This window comes from Fusarium redolens (genome assembly GCF_020744475.1).
Source record: "Fusarium redolens strain MPI-CAGE-AT-0023 chromosome Unknown BKA55scaffold_7, whole genome shotgun sequence".
Taxonomy (NCBI): domain Eukaryota; kingdom Fungi; phylum Ascomycota; class Sordariomycetes; order Hypocreales; family Nectriaceae; genus Fusarium; species Fusarium redolens.
In genome coordinates, this window is record NW_025763670.1 from 511,858 (window position 1) to 525,323 (window position 13,466).

Here is a 13,466-nt window from a genome sequence, read left to right on the forward strand (position 1 = left end):
GGCGGCGGGTGAAAAATTTATACCGACTATGAAAGCTGGCTGATCCTCAAGCCCTGCCTTTACTTTGGTGTTTCTACATTCCAACCGAACTTGAACTCAACAACTACTCTTATTATTCTTGTATTGATTCACTTACCAGATATGGGCGTCCGTATTGCTACTCAACAAGACATCCCCGCGTTGAAGGAGATCATCCTCAGCGGGCTGTCAAATGATTCTGTCTGGCTGTACTGCTACCCCTCAGCAGGCCGTTCAGAAGCCGCCTCAAATCATGTCGAGACGGTCCTGAAGAGGATCATTGATGACAACAGCAAAAATTGGCATTGCTACGTAGTCGATGCTCCCAAGACTCACGACCCTGTCTCCCTTGCAATTATCCAGTCCCTTCACCAGAACGAAGACGATGGAAAGGGCGTCACTGAACAGATTCAGCGAGGTGAGTGAACACCCACTTTTTTGCTCGCTTTAGTGATACGAATTTCGCTAACCTTATTTTTGCAGTGTTTGGTCTGTCAAACGACACCAGTGACGGCGAGAGTAAGACGGCAAAGAGAATTGCCGCACTGCAATCAGGCATCACGCAGACTCAGCAGACGTACCTCGCCCGCTACGACCAAGTTATGTTCCTCCATGCCGTCATCACGCATCCCCACCACAAGCGCCAAGGGTACGCCAAGACGCTCTCCAAGCAAACCCTGCAGGTAGCGCGTCAGAAGGGCGCCGTGGTAGCAGCCCTAGCCAGCCCCTTCAGCGGCTACGTCTTCTACTCTGGCACCAGCTTCTCCAACTGCGGCCGCACAAAGGTCGAGACGGACAACGACATCGAGAACCTGGAGCTGCAGATCATGGTCTGCACTCCGCCCAAACCCCTCGAGCAGAGGAGGAGCTCCATCATGGACTTTTGGGGAGGGGCCAAGAAGGCGTCGCCTGCGGGGAGCAGACGGGAGTCGTTGGACCAGGGTGCGACGGGGGAGAGGCGGAGCTCGTTCTTGGATATGTTTAGCTTTGGACCCAAGACTCCTTCTGCTGTTGACGATGATACCCGCAGAAAGTCTCACGCCTAGATCATGAGCGGGAGGATTTTTGCTTGCAGTTTTTTATATGGATTGTCATAGACGAGGTCTTTTCTTATGTACTTACCAACGAGCCACGATCTCAATACGATTACCAAACCCACAATCAGTGTCAGCGAAAATACAGTGGTGGACCGTGCATAACCTTACTGATTTTCAGGGCTCGATCATGCATTTTGCGTATGCATGACAGCGCATAATCAGCAAGTTTTCGCCAATTGCCGTCAAGGCTTACGCATCTTCATCCGCTTTGTCTGAGCAACCAGCGGTTTCAGAAATTTCATCAACTGCAACGATCTCCACAGGCAAGCATTATTCTGCGGTGCCTTAATAGTTACCTATTTTGGCCATTAACATTTTACTAGCAATAAAACGCTTGTTTTGATTGAGCCGGTTCATTATCGCGTGCGATTCTAGAGTTTCGTTCAGGTGCTTAATGACAAGGGACAGAAAAAAACAAAACAGGGGCAAAATAAAAAGAAATCATGACGAAGAAAGAGAGTTTGCTCCTACCTCCTACGTGTCAACTCCATATGGCTGCTTGATCAGATAAACTTTAGCCAGATCAGTGACCACCTAGGAGAGCTTCAGGGGACATCACTATAATATCTGAGGGGAAAGTTGGGGGGAAGGGACGGAGTTAGTAGCAAGGAAGAACTTCTGCGTGGGGAAGACAGTTATGCGGGCATAACACACGCAACTGTTATTGAAGAGTAGATAGAAGTAGGAAGGGGATAGAGAGGAAAAGGAAATGTTAGCTTCCCTTGAGTTCAAGGTCTCTCTTCCCGCGAATGTAGTGTATGATACACCAGTCCCATAGCCATCCAGGCAACAAATCGACCAGACCTTTGTAGAGGAACTGATACCAATGAGCGACAACTACACTCCGACGACTACCAACTCTTGCGATCACAGCCTTAGCAAGATTGCTGTCGGTTTGACCCATATTCCTTGACACCCTTACACATAAGGCTTCGACATCATACCCCTCGAGTTTCATTTCCAGGGCGGAGGATTCGGTCATTCTGGAAAGGAATGACCGACTTGCTGAAGTTGCGATTTTGAGTGGAAGGCCTTTGTCGATTAGGGAAGTGATGTTCATTAGGAGAGACGGGGAGTTGCCAATTAGGGTTGGAAGTAGAGTGCGAAAGAGTTGTATTGGATAGAGTGCGTCAACATTGATGTTCTCAAGAATAGACTTTTCATTTTCTTCAAGAATTGATTCAAGGTCAGTATCCTTGACTGCCCCATCTGCACAGTTGACCAAGACTGTCAAGTTAAGCTTGGATAGCTCAGTCTTAATAGCGTCTAGGTCAAGTTTACGTTCCAGCTTCCAGTCCCCGTAGCTTTTGCGGTACCAGAAATCCGCACTTCCAAGGACAGTTGGATCTGCGACGAGGATTTTAAAGTTTCGATCAGGAAACTCCTCGTGCATCCGCATCATGGCGGTTAGTAGATCTTGTTCGACCCGGCCATGAAGTACAACGTTGAACCCTTTCTTTGCGAGCTCGCGTATAATCTCATATCCAATTCCATCAGAGGCACCTGTTACTAGAGCCCATGCATCCGCGCCGTTGGGGGAAGGGTGGTTGAAGCGGTGTATTTTACTGCGTCGAAGGCAGTAGGTGTGAAAGAAGAAGGATGCGCTGAGGGCCCAGCCGAGAAAGCTCGCACTGCCAAAGATGGCGAGGATGGTGATGATCTCCTTTTGGACTGGTCGTATGTAATAGAAACAGTCGAATGTTGTAAGCTGTGTTGAGTTGTCGGCCAGCCACTCGAAAGTACGAGGCTGGAAACTTTGGTGTAGGGCGGTGTTCATCTTGTCAAGCATCCCGGGAATTTGGTTGATGTTTGGTCTAAGATGGAAGGGGATATTGCGGCTATATATACACTCGAAGGGCAATGAGGGGGTTTGCCTTTAGACCACGTATTGAGTTCTGCAGCGAATTGCGTCGGGAGAGGGGTGAGCGAATTATATGTTCCTGGACACGTAGGTCCGCCATCTCGAAGAGTCGTGAATCTTCGCAGCGACTCAAGCTTACTGTGACTGATTTCAAAACATGGGTGGAAGGGCAAAACAGCTTGAACTGAGGCGCGGAGTGTTCTTATAGGCTCTTGAAGGTCATATACGCGGCGCGGAGCCAAGTTAGGTTGGCATTTAAGTCACCGCGAACGATCATGCTTCGAAAATAACTGGTATGCCTGTCAGAACGCTGAGGCAAAAGGTAAGTTAGGGCCCATTAGATAACTTGCTTCAGGCAGCCGTGACGTGTAAAAGAATAAGGTTCGCTTCTACCATAATTTAATTCGTCGATATTGTCCCAAACTTTCCATCATAAAGCAACTGGGGCCAGATTCCGACACACAAAGGTAAAATGTAGACCAAAGGCAGCCAATCTCGCAATATGATTGGGAAAAGGGCTTGAGCAAGGCATCGAGAATTAGACTTGGTCACCAGGTGATTCAGACGCAGTGCGCAATTTAGATTCAATGCTAGTCTAGAAAGTCTTGTTAATATCTCGATACCAGATCTATTCCGCCAGATCAGCCCCATCGTCGGCCGTCAACACAAATGAAGGATCCAAGGGGAGAAGATCCAAGAAACTTGCAAGCATGTAATCCGCGCTACCAGATATGGAACTGGTGGAAAAGCCCATGGTGTTGCCCAAGGGCAATAATCCGGGCCTAGCCTGGGCTTGATCGGAGGTCTGACGCTGGTCAATAGCTACATGCGAGGATGGATCATCCATTCCACGACCAAACGGACCATATATATAACCTTCGACAGCATCTATAATCTTCTGTATGTGCAGTATTGCATTTCTGACAGGGTCATCATCCACCATTAACTCAAGGCACTCTATAGCGAGTCCGACGATGTCCCGATGATGTGGATGTTTTGATGGATGGCCCATTGATGCGTATAGAAGGATGGCGCAACTTGTTTCAAGAAAGAAGGCATTGTATCGTCTCATCTAGCATCGGACCGATTAGCATTGGTACCTTGTTGAATTAAAAGTAGGTAAAAGAAACTTCAAGATATGTAGTGGTGCAGAGATTGGTGTGTAGTGCCTTTTGCGTTGAAGGTTATCTTGATCGTTGGGTAGGGGTTCCAACTTTCTTGACGCTACCACCTTCTAGACGCGGCTATTCCCAATCCAAGCTACACTTACTCCTTTGCTATCTAAAGTTTTGAAGATTTCGCGGGTGAGTACAATGGAGTCTTCTGCGGCGTCTGTGGCATTTCTACACGCTTGTCGAAGCCAAATCGCATTGGCTCGTTCCACCTGACCGGCAGCTGTAAGAGCTGATTCAGCAATGAGAAATGGTCGATAGATGGTATGGATGAAGTGGTAATAGACTAAGCAATTAGTGGAAAGACCCCTCATCTGCTTAGCAGGATCGAATGAGCTTACCGTTGCATACTAAAAGCTGTGCCATCTTATTTGCCCCTGGGCTTTGGCATCGAAGGTGACTAGGTCCAAACCACAGACCTCCACAGACGTCCCAACTTCTCATGTGAAGGCTTTGGGTTTGATCGTACATCTGTGATAGTGTGCAGTATTTTTGCCCGCTTGGACACGAGGTTGCCTCTTCCTGGATAGCTGCCAAATTGCAAAGATCGACCAGCATGGGCTGATCATCTGGGTACTGGCAGGAGATATCGGATCTTTTGAAGATGCCTTTTCTTCCAACGATAAAGCAGATCCACCTGTCGTTGAAGTCAGCCCTCATATAAGTGGAATAGTACAGTGATACTCACGTTTGCTGGAAATACAATGCCCAGAAGGTAGTCAAGCGCAGCTGCAAGTCCTCCCCAATTACATCATCCTTAGTTCTGCTATGAAGACCCATTGCTATGGCTCTGGTGCAAGCCGAACAGACTTGCAAGTATGCAGCATTGGGGCGGCCCATGTTGAGGTGATAATCCGACATCAAGAGAAAGAACTGAACCATTGGCAATGTTGCGACATCATCAAAGAGGGCAACCTCACGCTTAGCGTGTATCAAGAGGGTCTCTGCGGTATCGGTTTCAGAGGTACTGAGTGCGCCGATGGCGAATATCATCAGCAGTAGAGCTTTGTCTTGTGACGTTGATGCATCGTTTGCTCCAGCGTTGTAGAGGCTATCCAACGACACCCGAGTTTCATCAGTGGTTATAAACGGTAAAGCATGGGAAGAGTATTTGTAGAAAGCTTGTAGAAACTCTATGGCGATAGGCTTCGGAAGAATGTCTTCCATTCGCTGTTGCGACGGAAGTGAGAGTGGGTCGACTCTTGATGGCAGACCAAAGAAGATATCTCGTTTAGTAAAAGCATCTAAACTTTGAGCTTTATCTCTGGAAGCAGGATTCCGCCTATGTATCAGCTCATCGTGTAAAGTCTGCAGAAATGCAAAAGTCGACGTCGGGCCGTAGACAAGCTGTTCATTGCTCCTAGCGTCGGTCCCATGGTTAGAAGCTGTGATTGCAGCCGGGTATACACTATCACTATGTGAATCCTCGGTAGTTTCGGAACTGGATATCTCTGTCGGTACATCTTTGTTCGTTTTGCGAGCTCTGTTGCGTGCTTTGACCCGATAAGTACACATGGCGGGCTTACACCGACATCCGCTGCAGACAGTTGCGCCGTCGCACTTGATCTTCCGCCTGCGGCATGGTTCACACGCTTTTGAAATCATGGTTTTGTGAAGATATCTCGGAGTTGGAATATGACGGAGAACGGAATCTTGAATTCTGGATGAGGAGAATGTCACGGCAGCTGCATGCTTACGGCACAAGCCCTTGGCCAAGTGGCGTAAGCCCGTAAGCCCGTAACTCCAACTCCGATCAAGGAATAGTTCACCCGCAAATTGTGGACATTCCAGGATTTCGGTAACAATGACGAACTATAAAAGGACCCAGTCTGCCAGAAGTTGGAAGCACCATCCTATCCATTTAAACAACCTCTAGCATCATTATCCATCGATTCATCATGCTCATTCTAATTGCAGGCATCACCGGCATGGTCGGCCAGACCCTTGCTCGCTATGCACTGGAAGAAGGCTATCAAGTCCGCGGGTTGAGCAGGAACCCTGATAAGCTCAATACCGATATCAGATCAAAACTCGAGAGTTTCGTTGCCTGTCCAGACTTCCTTGATAAATCTTACCTTGCGAAAGCTGTCAAGGGAGTCGATGTCGTTATCGCAGCTCTGCCTCCAGTGCCCAAAATTATTGGAGCAGGTCAACTGGCCCTCTTGCTGGAAGCTGAGAAAGCAGGTGTCAAGGTAAGCCCCGCACCAACAAACATTGTATCAACACTAATGGGCTGTTCAAGGTTTTCCACGCCGCTTCTTGGAACTTTGATTGGACTAAGCTCGAACTCGGCGATCACGAGACGTACGATGCTTATATCGCCTTTAAGCGCCTTGCCGAACTCTCATGCAGCTTGAAGCCAATCTATGGTTTCACAGGTGCCATTTTAGACTATATGCTCGTTCATATCAAGCACGCAGGTCGACCCAGTATGATCAACACCGAGACACGAAGTGTTGCATATTTCGGTACCGGCGAAGAAAAGATGTCCTTTACTACCCTTGATGACTTGGTTAAATATACACTGGTCGCTATAAATGATCCAGATATCATTAAGCGTGGTATTTACTACGTCGAGTCATCTCACTGCACCATGCCGGAGTTGGCTAATATTTATGGCAAAGTGCGTGGCTATGAGATTAAGAAACAGTGCTTTGGCGGCAAGGCTGAACTTCAAGCGATGTTGCAACAGGCCAGAGCGAACATTAATGCTTTGGACGCGAACAAATATATCGACTTGGCTTACGGGATGGTAATTTTGAATGGCAAGACAGTTATTGATCCTGTTGATAATGAAAGATGGGCCAGCAAGGTCAAACCAACGAGCCTGGAGCAGTGGCTCAAAGAGCATCCCGAGGCCTAGATTGGAGATTGGAATTGCCTGTATAGTTAGTGCATTACTGTCTTTACTAATGATTTCGTCGCGTTATTGAGTAGAAGGAAGTGAGGAACTTGTTAGTCAGTGCTAAATAATCCAAAACATTTCGAAAATGAAACCCCTCTCTCACTGCTGAACTTGGAGGTTCGCCCCAACATGAACTAAATAACTAGCATCCAAAATGAACGTAAGGCATCCAATACGTATTCCCGAGGTCTTTTTGATCTTCTTCCGGGCCCACCGCCGTGATATCTCTGACTTGCTCGCTCTTAAATCGTCCCTCATCTCTCAACTTTCTCAGCGCTCGATGCAGACCCCTGCGCACAGCCAAATCGGTCATCCCCTCATCTCGTAGAGTTTGGTAAAATGCTTCAGCTACATCAACGCAGTGTTTGTCTGACACCTCCCAAAGTGTTGCAATGACATGTCGAAACCCCGTTAAATGAAATGCACCAACTAGATGAATCCCTTCGTCTGACAGTTTTGACTCCATGATTGTTCCAGTTGAGCAAGCGGAGAGATATGCCAGAAATGGTTGAGTACTTTCTAGATTTTTGTCCCGGATGTCCTGGACCGTGAGAGGGCTATTCTCCCAGTCTTCGAGGCACAGACAGCTCTTTGAGGGCTCCACGGGGTCTAAGCGGCCATGGCCGGCAAAATGGAATACATTGCACGTTTCCAGGGAAGCAAGAACATCTCCCTTAAGTGGCTTTGGCGTAGCTGATTCGAGGTCGAGTGTTGGGCACATCTTCTTCAACATTTGGACCTCATCATCAGCATATCGCAGCGTGGTGCTTCCTGGCGTGTTACGCATGGCAACGAGTAGGGCAGCTTGTCTAGCTGGCACCCCCACAGAAGTAAGATTTCTCTTCCGCCCATGAAGCAAGGACTTTATTGTCAAAGCATATGACGACATAGTCCTGTCCAAAACTGTCTCCGTGGAACCTTGATCGTAGCATCCGGCAGCATGGATTGGTATACAACTGAGAGCATCAGTTGGAATCCACCATATATGCGACCAATTTTCATCTAGTATTGGAGACTTAAGATCGAGTGCATTCAAACATGGACGACACAGAGCATCCCAGAGCCATTCTAGCCGAGATGCTAACTCAGATCTGGCTGATGGGAAACTCGCCCATGCGCGGAGCTTGCTTTGCGACAAATCAGGTAACTCAATCGTTCTGATCCCTGTACTTTCGATGATGAAAGCATCACATCTGTAGAAGCTAACATTAATAACGATGATCGGATCCGGAGTAGCTGCTGCCATCAGTTCTGCTTCAGCTGGCGGTAGAAGAAAGGTCTCAAATCCTGATTTTCCTCGGACCTCATCAAGAATGACATCGAATTCTCCATCTGCTTTCCGAAATCTTTCTTGCTTCCGCTGCCAAGTTGCCAAGTCGTCCTCTCTTGTCGATATATCAATACCGCTTTGGAGCTGGCCCATTTCATCTCGAAGACGATCAAACTCCTTCGCCAAATCCGGGTACTCGAGTTCAAGCTCCGAGACATCTGTGCGAATATCCATAACGAAACCTGAGATTAAACCTCTTCCCAGCTCCAAGAGGCGGAGAGCATCATAAGGCCCTTTTTTGGCACTGATAGCAGCGGCGGCAGCCATAGATGTTAAGCCAGACAGACTCGAGAGCAGGCTCTGCCTATCTGTATGTGCCAGAAACCGTGGGCTCACTTTCGGGAGAAGCGACACCGCATCACGCAGCAAGGTACTGGCTTTCCCCCACTCTCTTCTCAATATGTATACATAGCCAGCAGAGCCAGCTGCACGTATTCGTTGAGAGGGAAGAGCTTTTTTTGAGTTCCATGCTTGGAGATACCAGTAGATCTGACTGTCGCGATCACTTGCGTCTTTGGTCATCTCAAATCGCTTCTCAAGCCAGTTGCCCAGATTATTTATCATGACTGAACGATGAGGATGATCTCGGGGCATCGCTTTCACTCCCTCAGTGATACTTTCGATACAGAGATCCAGATCATCCAAGGAATCTGTCTTGTTGAAGCGGCTACCAAACGCATTGCCGAGAGTATTAAGGTAGGAGGAGACATCAGGATGATCTTGAGCTGTCAAATCAACCGCCTTTTTGCTGGCTTCGATAGCTCGAACAATATCACTTTCTCTTCCCAGTTTCTCATAGCGTGTGCGATGCGATGATCCAAGATTATTGTAGTAGGCGGCGAGGCTATCATGAGACGACGAAGGAGCTTGTATGGCTTCATCAATGAGCTCGATAGCACGATCAAGATCTTGTACTGCGCCTGTCCTTTCGAAACGCGAGCTTAGCTTATTTGCCAAGCTACTCACATACGTAGGATAATGAGGGTGAGTCTTCGTCGCGATCTTGACGGTTTTCTCTGCAGCGTCAATAGCGTGTTCCAAATCTTGTATCGCCCCTGTGCTCTGAAACCGGGCCCTCAGTTGATTCCCAAGACTGTTCAGCCGGTTGGCTAGTTGTGGATGGTTGTGAGGAGTGCTAGCTGCTGATTCATGCGTTCTCTCAATGGCATGGTCCAAATCTGCAATTGAGCCTGTCCTTTCAAATCGCATGCCGTAACAGATCCCCAAGTTGTTCAAGGTGGATGCAAAATCTGGTGTAATGCGAGGAGTTGCTTCCAGAGCCTGGGCGAAAAATTCCATCGCTTCGTTTAGATCCTTCAATGAATCATTTCTCTCGAATCTCCTGCTGAGGCTGGCCCCTAGGATACTCAAGAACGTAGAGCGATCAGGGTGCTTCTGGCAGGTGATATCTACTGCACGACGTGCTGCATCAACGGAACGATCCAGATCCCTCAATTCTCCCGACGTTTCAAACCGGGCACAAAGCCATGCACCCAGGTTGCTCAAGAAGCCGGGGTCTCCACGTGATGTAGACTTCACCGCTTTTGATGCCGCCTCGATCGCACAGTTGATGTCATCTACTGCGCCTGTTCGCTGGAACCGCTTACCATGCCTGTTGGCAAGATTATTCAGATATCCAGCATAGTGATGGTGACCCTCAGGGGTCACTTTCACGGCTCTCTTTGCGGCTTCAACGGCAAAATCTAGGTCTTCAATCATGTCTGTCCTTTCATGTCGAGCACTGAGCCAGAGTCCAAGATTGTTGAGGTGGTTAGCGAGATCCGGGCTCTCGTCGGGCGTCAAACCGATAGCGGTTTTCATCGCGTCAATAGCTCCGCTTAGATCCTCTATCGCTTCCGCCTTCTGATACCGCTTATGAAGCATAACAGCGAGGTTGTTCTGCAATCTTGACGACTTGTGTAGTTCTACCATCGGTATCAAGTGTTCCACAATAGCGATGGCCACATTTAAGTCTTCCATGTGGTGTTTCTGTTCAAAGTTCGTCATTGATCTGGCTGCTTGGTTCTTGAGGAGCCTCATCCGAAGATCAACATCACTGAGCATAGCGTCACGGCTGACTCTATATGCCACCACGTCAGCAACCTGGAGGCTCCAATTTTGTTTCGTAAAAGGGCAAGGAGGTGTAACTCACCCCTGTGCGACGCGTCTCGCTAGTTGCTGGGAGTAATGTAGAAGCACCAAAAGCGTCGCGAGAATAGCGAACCACTCATCGAGAGTCTGTTTATCCGAATGCGACACAGAAATCCATCTTTCAATCCAAATAATGGCTTGTTCTAAGGCATGGTCTGAGTTGAACGTCTCGAACACGAGGTAGCTGGCATAGATACGGAGTTTCAGGTCCCCCTCACTGTCGGATGAGTTTGCCTTTTCCGTGAAGGCACGCAGATCAGCCTCACTCATTCTGCGAAGAGAGGCAATGGATTCTGGACTCAGCTTGAGGCATTCCATTCTGACTGGACTTGCACTGGCAATTTTGGTGTAGACACTGATAAGAAGATACAATTGCTACCTCTGATATAACATTCTGCACATTTGTTGTGATTTATCAGGGAAAAGCAAGAGACCCTCAGGCATCAATGCAGCTTCGTCGCTTACTCCTGGCGTTGTTCTCTACAAATCAGCATCAGCATTGAACGCCACCAGACCCAAGACGAAACAAGTGTATCCTAAATAACAAACAAAAAGGCGTAAGAGTATGAGGCATCTACCTGAGAGTCTGCGGTATCAGAACTCATGATGTCTACCATAAGCTGTACAAAGTTTATCCTACAATTATCCTAACTTATTATAAGAATACTCATCATTCTTAACACCTTGTAGAAAGCGGAACTCATCAAGAGAGAGGGAATACCATAGCCACATATAAAGTAACACAATAATAGCGTTTTTTCAACACAGCATGATACAAGGCGTCATAGATTACGCCAAAAAACACAATAAAACGGAACTCATAGGTTGCATTTAGAAGCCCTGCATCTTAGTGGGCCCTTTCCCCACGGTTGTGCAGTAGATGTACTGTCAGCTTTCATCTTCGATGGCTCTTCGCCCCGCACCAACTTGACAATCTAACATACAAACAACATTGATCCAAAGGAAACTAATGCATGATGAGGGATCAAGAATATCTACCGAGCTTCTTCCCGACAGAGATATGGCTTCATATCATCCAGCAATGCACGGTATCACATTCTCTCGCCGAAATGCTGAAATTATGTCGTGTAAGCAAAGACTTCAAGCTTATGACAATAGAGGCCATCCTCGAGTCCGACATGCTGAACCATGTGGGATACTGGGACCCTGTACGAGAACAAACCATATTCTACCACACGGTAGAATATGATCACCGTTCATCATATCCACCTCTTCTAGAGGATGCATCCGACGACGATGATACCGGCTCTGAGTCCGAATCGCCCGATTTGTACATACACTTGTCTCCATCACCTTCAGAAGACAATCGAGAGCTATCCGAGGATGAGAGCTGCTCTGAGGAAGAGCTCTTCTCCTCTGATTCAACGGTAGTCCCGAGCGACGATTTCTGGGTCATGTACTTGACAACCAGGACATTGGGCAGGATCAGGTCGAAACCACCAACTCGAGATCATGTTCTGCTGGCGAAAGTCGCAGAACATATCTACCAATGCCAAGAACGGACATCTTTGCAGATAGAGTTAGAAGATATGGTGCGGATAGTTTGTGAAGTAGCGGTCAAACACGCATACATATACTCTCATCCCGATTTCTACATCAAGAACGAGCCACCGGAATTCGATGCGACAGCGCTTCACTTGGATGAGTCTTGTGGGGTTTTTCGAGACGCCCTAACGGCAATGGCCGTCTACTTGAACGATATTCCTCTTCTCGAAGAAACCCTTTCCAAAGAGGATTTGATATCTTGTCCCATCCACCAAAAGCCACTATCAACGACAGGAAACGAAAGTCGAGCATTGCAACCGTTTCAGAGACGTATTCCTCTGGCTGGCCGTCTAACAGTTGACACACGTGGCTTCAGGCCGCCTAAATGCGGAAAGTCTCTAATCAGACTTGCAAACCCAATTAAACTTGCTGTCAAGTTGAACAGGATGGAATGCATCACCATCTTATTGAAGAGCGTTTCCGACAGCCAACGCGAACTTGACCTGTATAGGAAGGACATAGTCACTGAAGTCTCTCTTCCGGAGCAGATTGAGTTTCTTCGCATCGCAATTGAGTCGGGCCGGCCTCTCACGAGATACCAATTTCTCGCACCGTCAATTGCGGAAAGCATCTGGATGTATGGACGAACCGATCCTTGCTCAAGATCGCCTTCTGGTGTGAAGCTGAGCAAAATACTTCAGTGGACAACAAATCTTGAGGTTTTCAATTTGGCTTACGGTGCTATATTGGAGGGTTACAGTGAAGATGAAGGTGTTTGGTGGACCAAGGGCTTCTCCTCTGTGGCAGACACCTTGGCATCTTGGGGCGTGAGAAGGCTTCAGCGCGCTGTATTGGACGATAGTCTGCCCATCGTTCGAAGACTTGTAGGTTTGGGCTATACCTTGGGTCCAACACGAAGCATTGAGGATTTCACGGATGAGGAGTCTGATGTTGTTGATGACATAATTAATGGCGAAAGGACGGCAGATGTAGCTCTGCCAATCGCGGTCAAAAGAGGGAATTTGGAGATGGTGGAACTTTTATTTATGGCTGGTGCGCATAGGAAGCGCAGGAATGTTCGGAATGCGATGAGAATTGCTATGGAGCAGGGTAACCTTGAGATGCTTGATGTTTTGGCAAGTCAAGGATCTCCGGCGGGATTATTGAACCGAAAAGCAAAGCAGCGTTGGAAGCAAGAGTTGGAAGATTCGGGGAGGCAGAATATGCTGAAATGGTTAGAAATGATGTGAGAACGGGCGTTGATTACAGACTAATCCTTCAATCCTTCAACTCAGTTCAGAAGAAATTGTTATCAATTGATGCAGCTGTTACCCCTCTTATCCACCGCCAATTTTAGCCTGTGATAGGTCTTCGAGGTTACACGTGACGTGTTGGTCCACGTCTCGTTTCTCTGCTCACTGATTCT

At 47.8% G+C, this 13,466-nt stretch overlaps 6 protein-coding genes across 6 annotated transcripts; 3 read left to right on the top strand and 3 right to left on the bottom strand.

Moving 5' to 3' along the window:
- Window positions 1–141: 141 nt before the first annotated feature.
- BKA55DRAFT_593315 (uncharacterized protein) lies at window positions 142–1,064 on the top strand (the record flags this gene model as incomplete). Its single annotated transcript, XM_046195536.1, has 2 exons — window positions 142–436; window positions 502–1,064. 2 exons carry the CDS (start codon window positions 142–144, stop codon window positions 1,062–1,064), a joined length of 858 nt encoding a protein of 285 aa, XP_046049885.1.
- Window positions 1,065–1,827: 763 nt separating this feature from the next.
- Window positions 1,828–2,904, bottom strand: BKA55DRAFT_510806 (uncharacterized protein; the record flags this gene model as incomplete). The annotated part of the gene is made up of 3 exons (XM_046187641.1): window positions 1,828–2,271; window positions 2,344–2,567; window positions 2,682–2,904. The coding sequence occupies 3 exons, from the start codon at window positions 2,902–2,904 to the stop codon at window positions 1,828–1,830; spliced, it is 891 nt and encodes a 296-aa protein (XP_046049886.1).
- Window positions 2,905–3,471: 567 nt separating this feature from the next.
- On the bottom strand, window positions 3,472–5,824 carry BKA55DRAFT_566026 (fungal-specific transcription factor domain-containing protein). Its single transcript, XM_046192574.1, has 4 exons — window positions 4,837–5,824; window positions 4,490–4,785; window positions 4,247–4,434; window positions 3,472–4,048 (listed from the first exon to the last, which is right to left on the bottom strand). Exons 1-4 carry the CDS (start codon window positions 5,751–5,753, stop codon window positions 3,605–3,607), a joined length of 1,845 nt encoding a protein of 614 aa, XP_046049887.1. The 5' UTR covers window positions 5,754–5,824; the 3' UTR covers window positions 3,472–3,604.
- A 222-nt stretch (window positions 5,825–6,046) lies between these two features.
- On the top strand, window positions 6,047–7,011 carry BKA55DRAFT_510678 (uncharacterized protein; the record flags this gene model as incomplete). The annotated part of the gene is made up of 2 exons (XM_046187633.1): window positions 6,047–6,340; window positions 6,391–7,011. 2 exons carry the CDS (start codon window positions 6,047–6,049, stop codon window positions 7,009–7,011), a joined length of 915 nt encoding a protein of 304 aa, XP_046049888.1.
- A 128-nt stretch (window positions 7,012–7,139) lies between these two features.
- Window positions 7,140–10,939, bottom strand: BKA55DRAFT_642051 (CHAT domain-containing protein). Its single transcript, XM_046197144.1, has 2 exons — window positions 10,536–10,939; window positions 7,140–10,463 (listed from the first exon to the last, which is right to left on the bottom strand). The coding sequence occupies exons 1-2, from the start codon at window positions 10,850–10,852 to the stop codon at window positions 7,196–7,198; spliced, it is 3,585 nt and encodes a 1,194-aa protein (XP_046049889.1). The 5' UTR covers window positions 10,853–10,939; the 3' UTR covers window positions 7,140–7,195.
- Window positions 10,940–11,358: 419 nt separating this feature from the next.
- Window positions 11,359–13,378, top strand: BKA55DRAFT_566029 (uncharacterized protein). The gene has a single exon (XM_046192575.1). The coding sequence runs from the start codon at window positions 11,509–11,511 to the stop codon at window positions 13,288–13,290; it is 1,782 nt and encodes a 593-aa protein (XP_046049890.1). The 5' UTR covers window positions 11,359–11,508; the 3' UTR covers window positions 13,291–13,378.
- Window positions 13,379–13,466: the final 88 nt, after the last annotated feature.

Coding starts and splice junctions, on each gene's coding strand:
- BKA55DRAFT_566029 (XM_046192575.1), top strand. CDS start 11,509: ATGATGAGGGATCAAGAATATCTACCGAGCTTCTTCCCGACAGAGATA.
- BKA55DRAFT_566026 (XM_046192574.1), bottom strand. CDS start 5,753: ATGATTTCAAAAGCGTGTGAACCATGCCGCAGGCGGAAGATCAAGTGC. Junction 4,435..4,489: donor ACAGCTTTTAGTATGCAACG/GTAAGCTCATTC, acceptor CTAATTGCTTAG/TCTATTACCACTTCATCCAT. Junction 4,049..4,246: donor AAACTTTAGATAGCAAAGGA/GTAAGTGTAGCT, acceptor GTCCGATGCTAG/ATGAGACGATACAATGCCTT.
- BKA55DRAFT_642051 (XM_046197144.1), bottom strand. CDS start 10,852: ATGGAATGCCTCAAGCTGAGTCCAGAATCCATTGCCTCTCTTCGCAGA. Junction 10,464..10,535: donor GCGAGACGCGTCGCACAGGG/GTGAGTTACACC, acceptor GGTGGCATATAG/AGTCAGCCGTGACGCTATGC.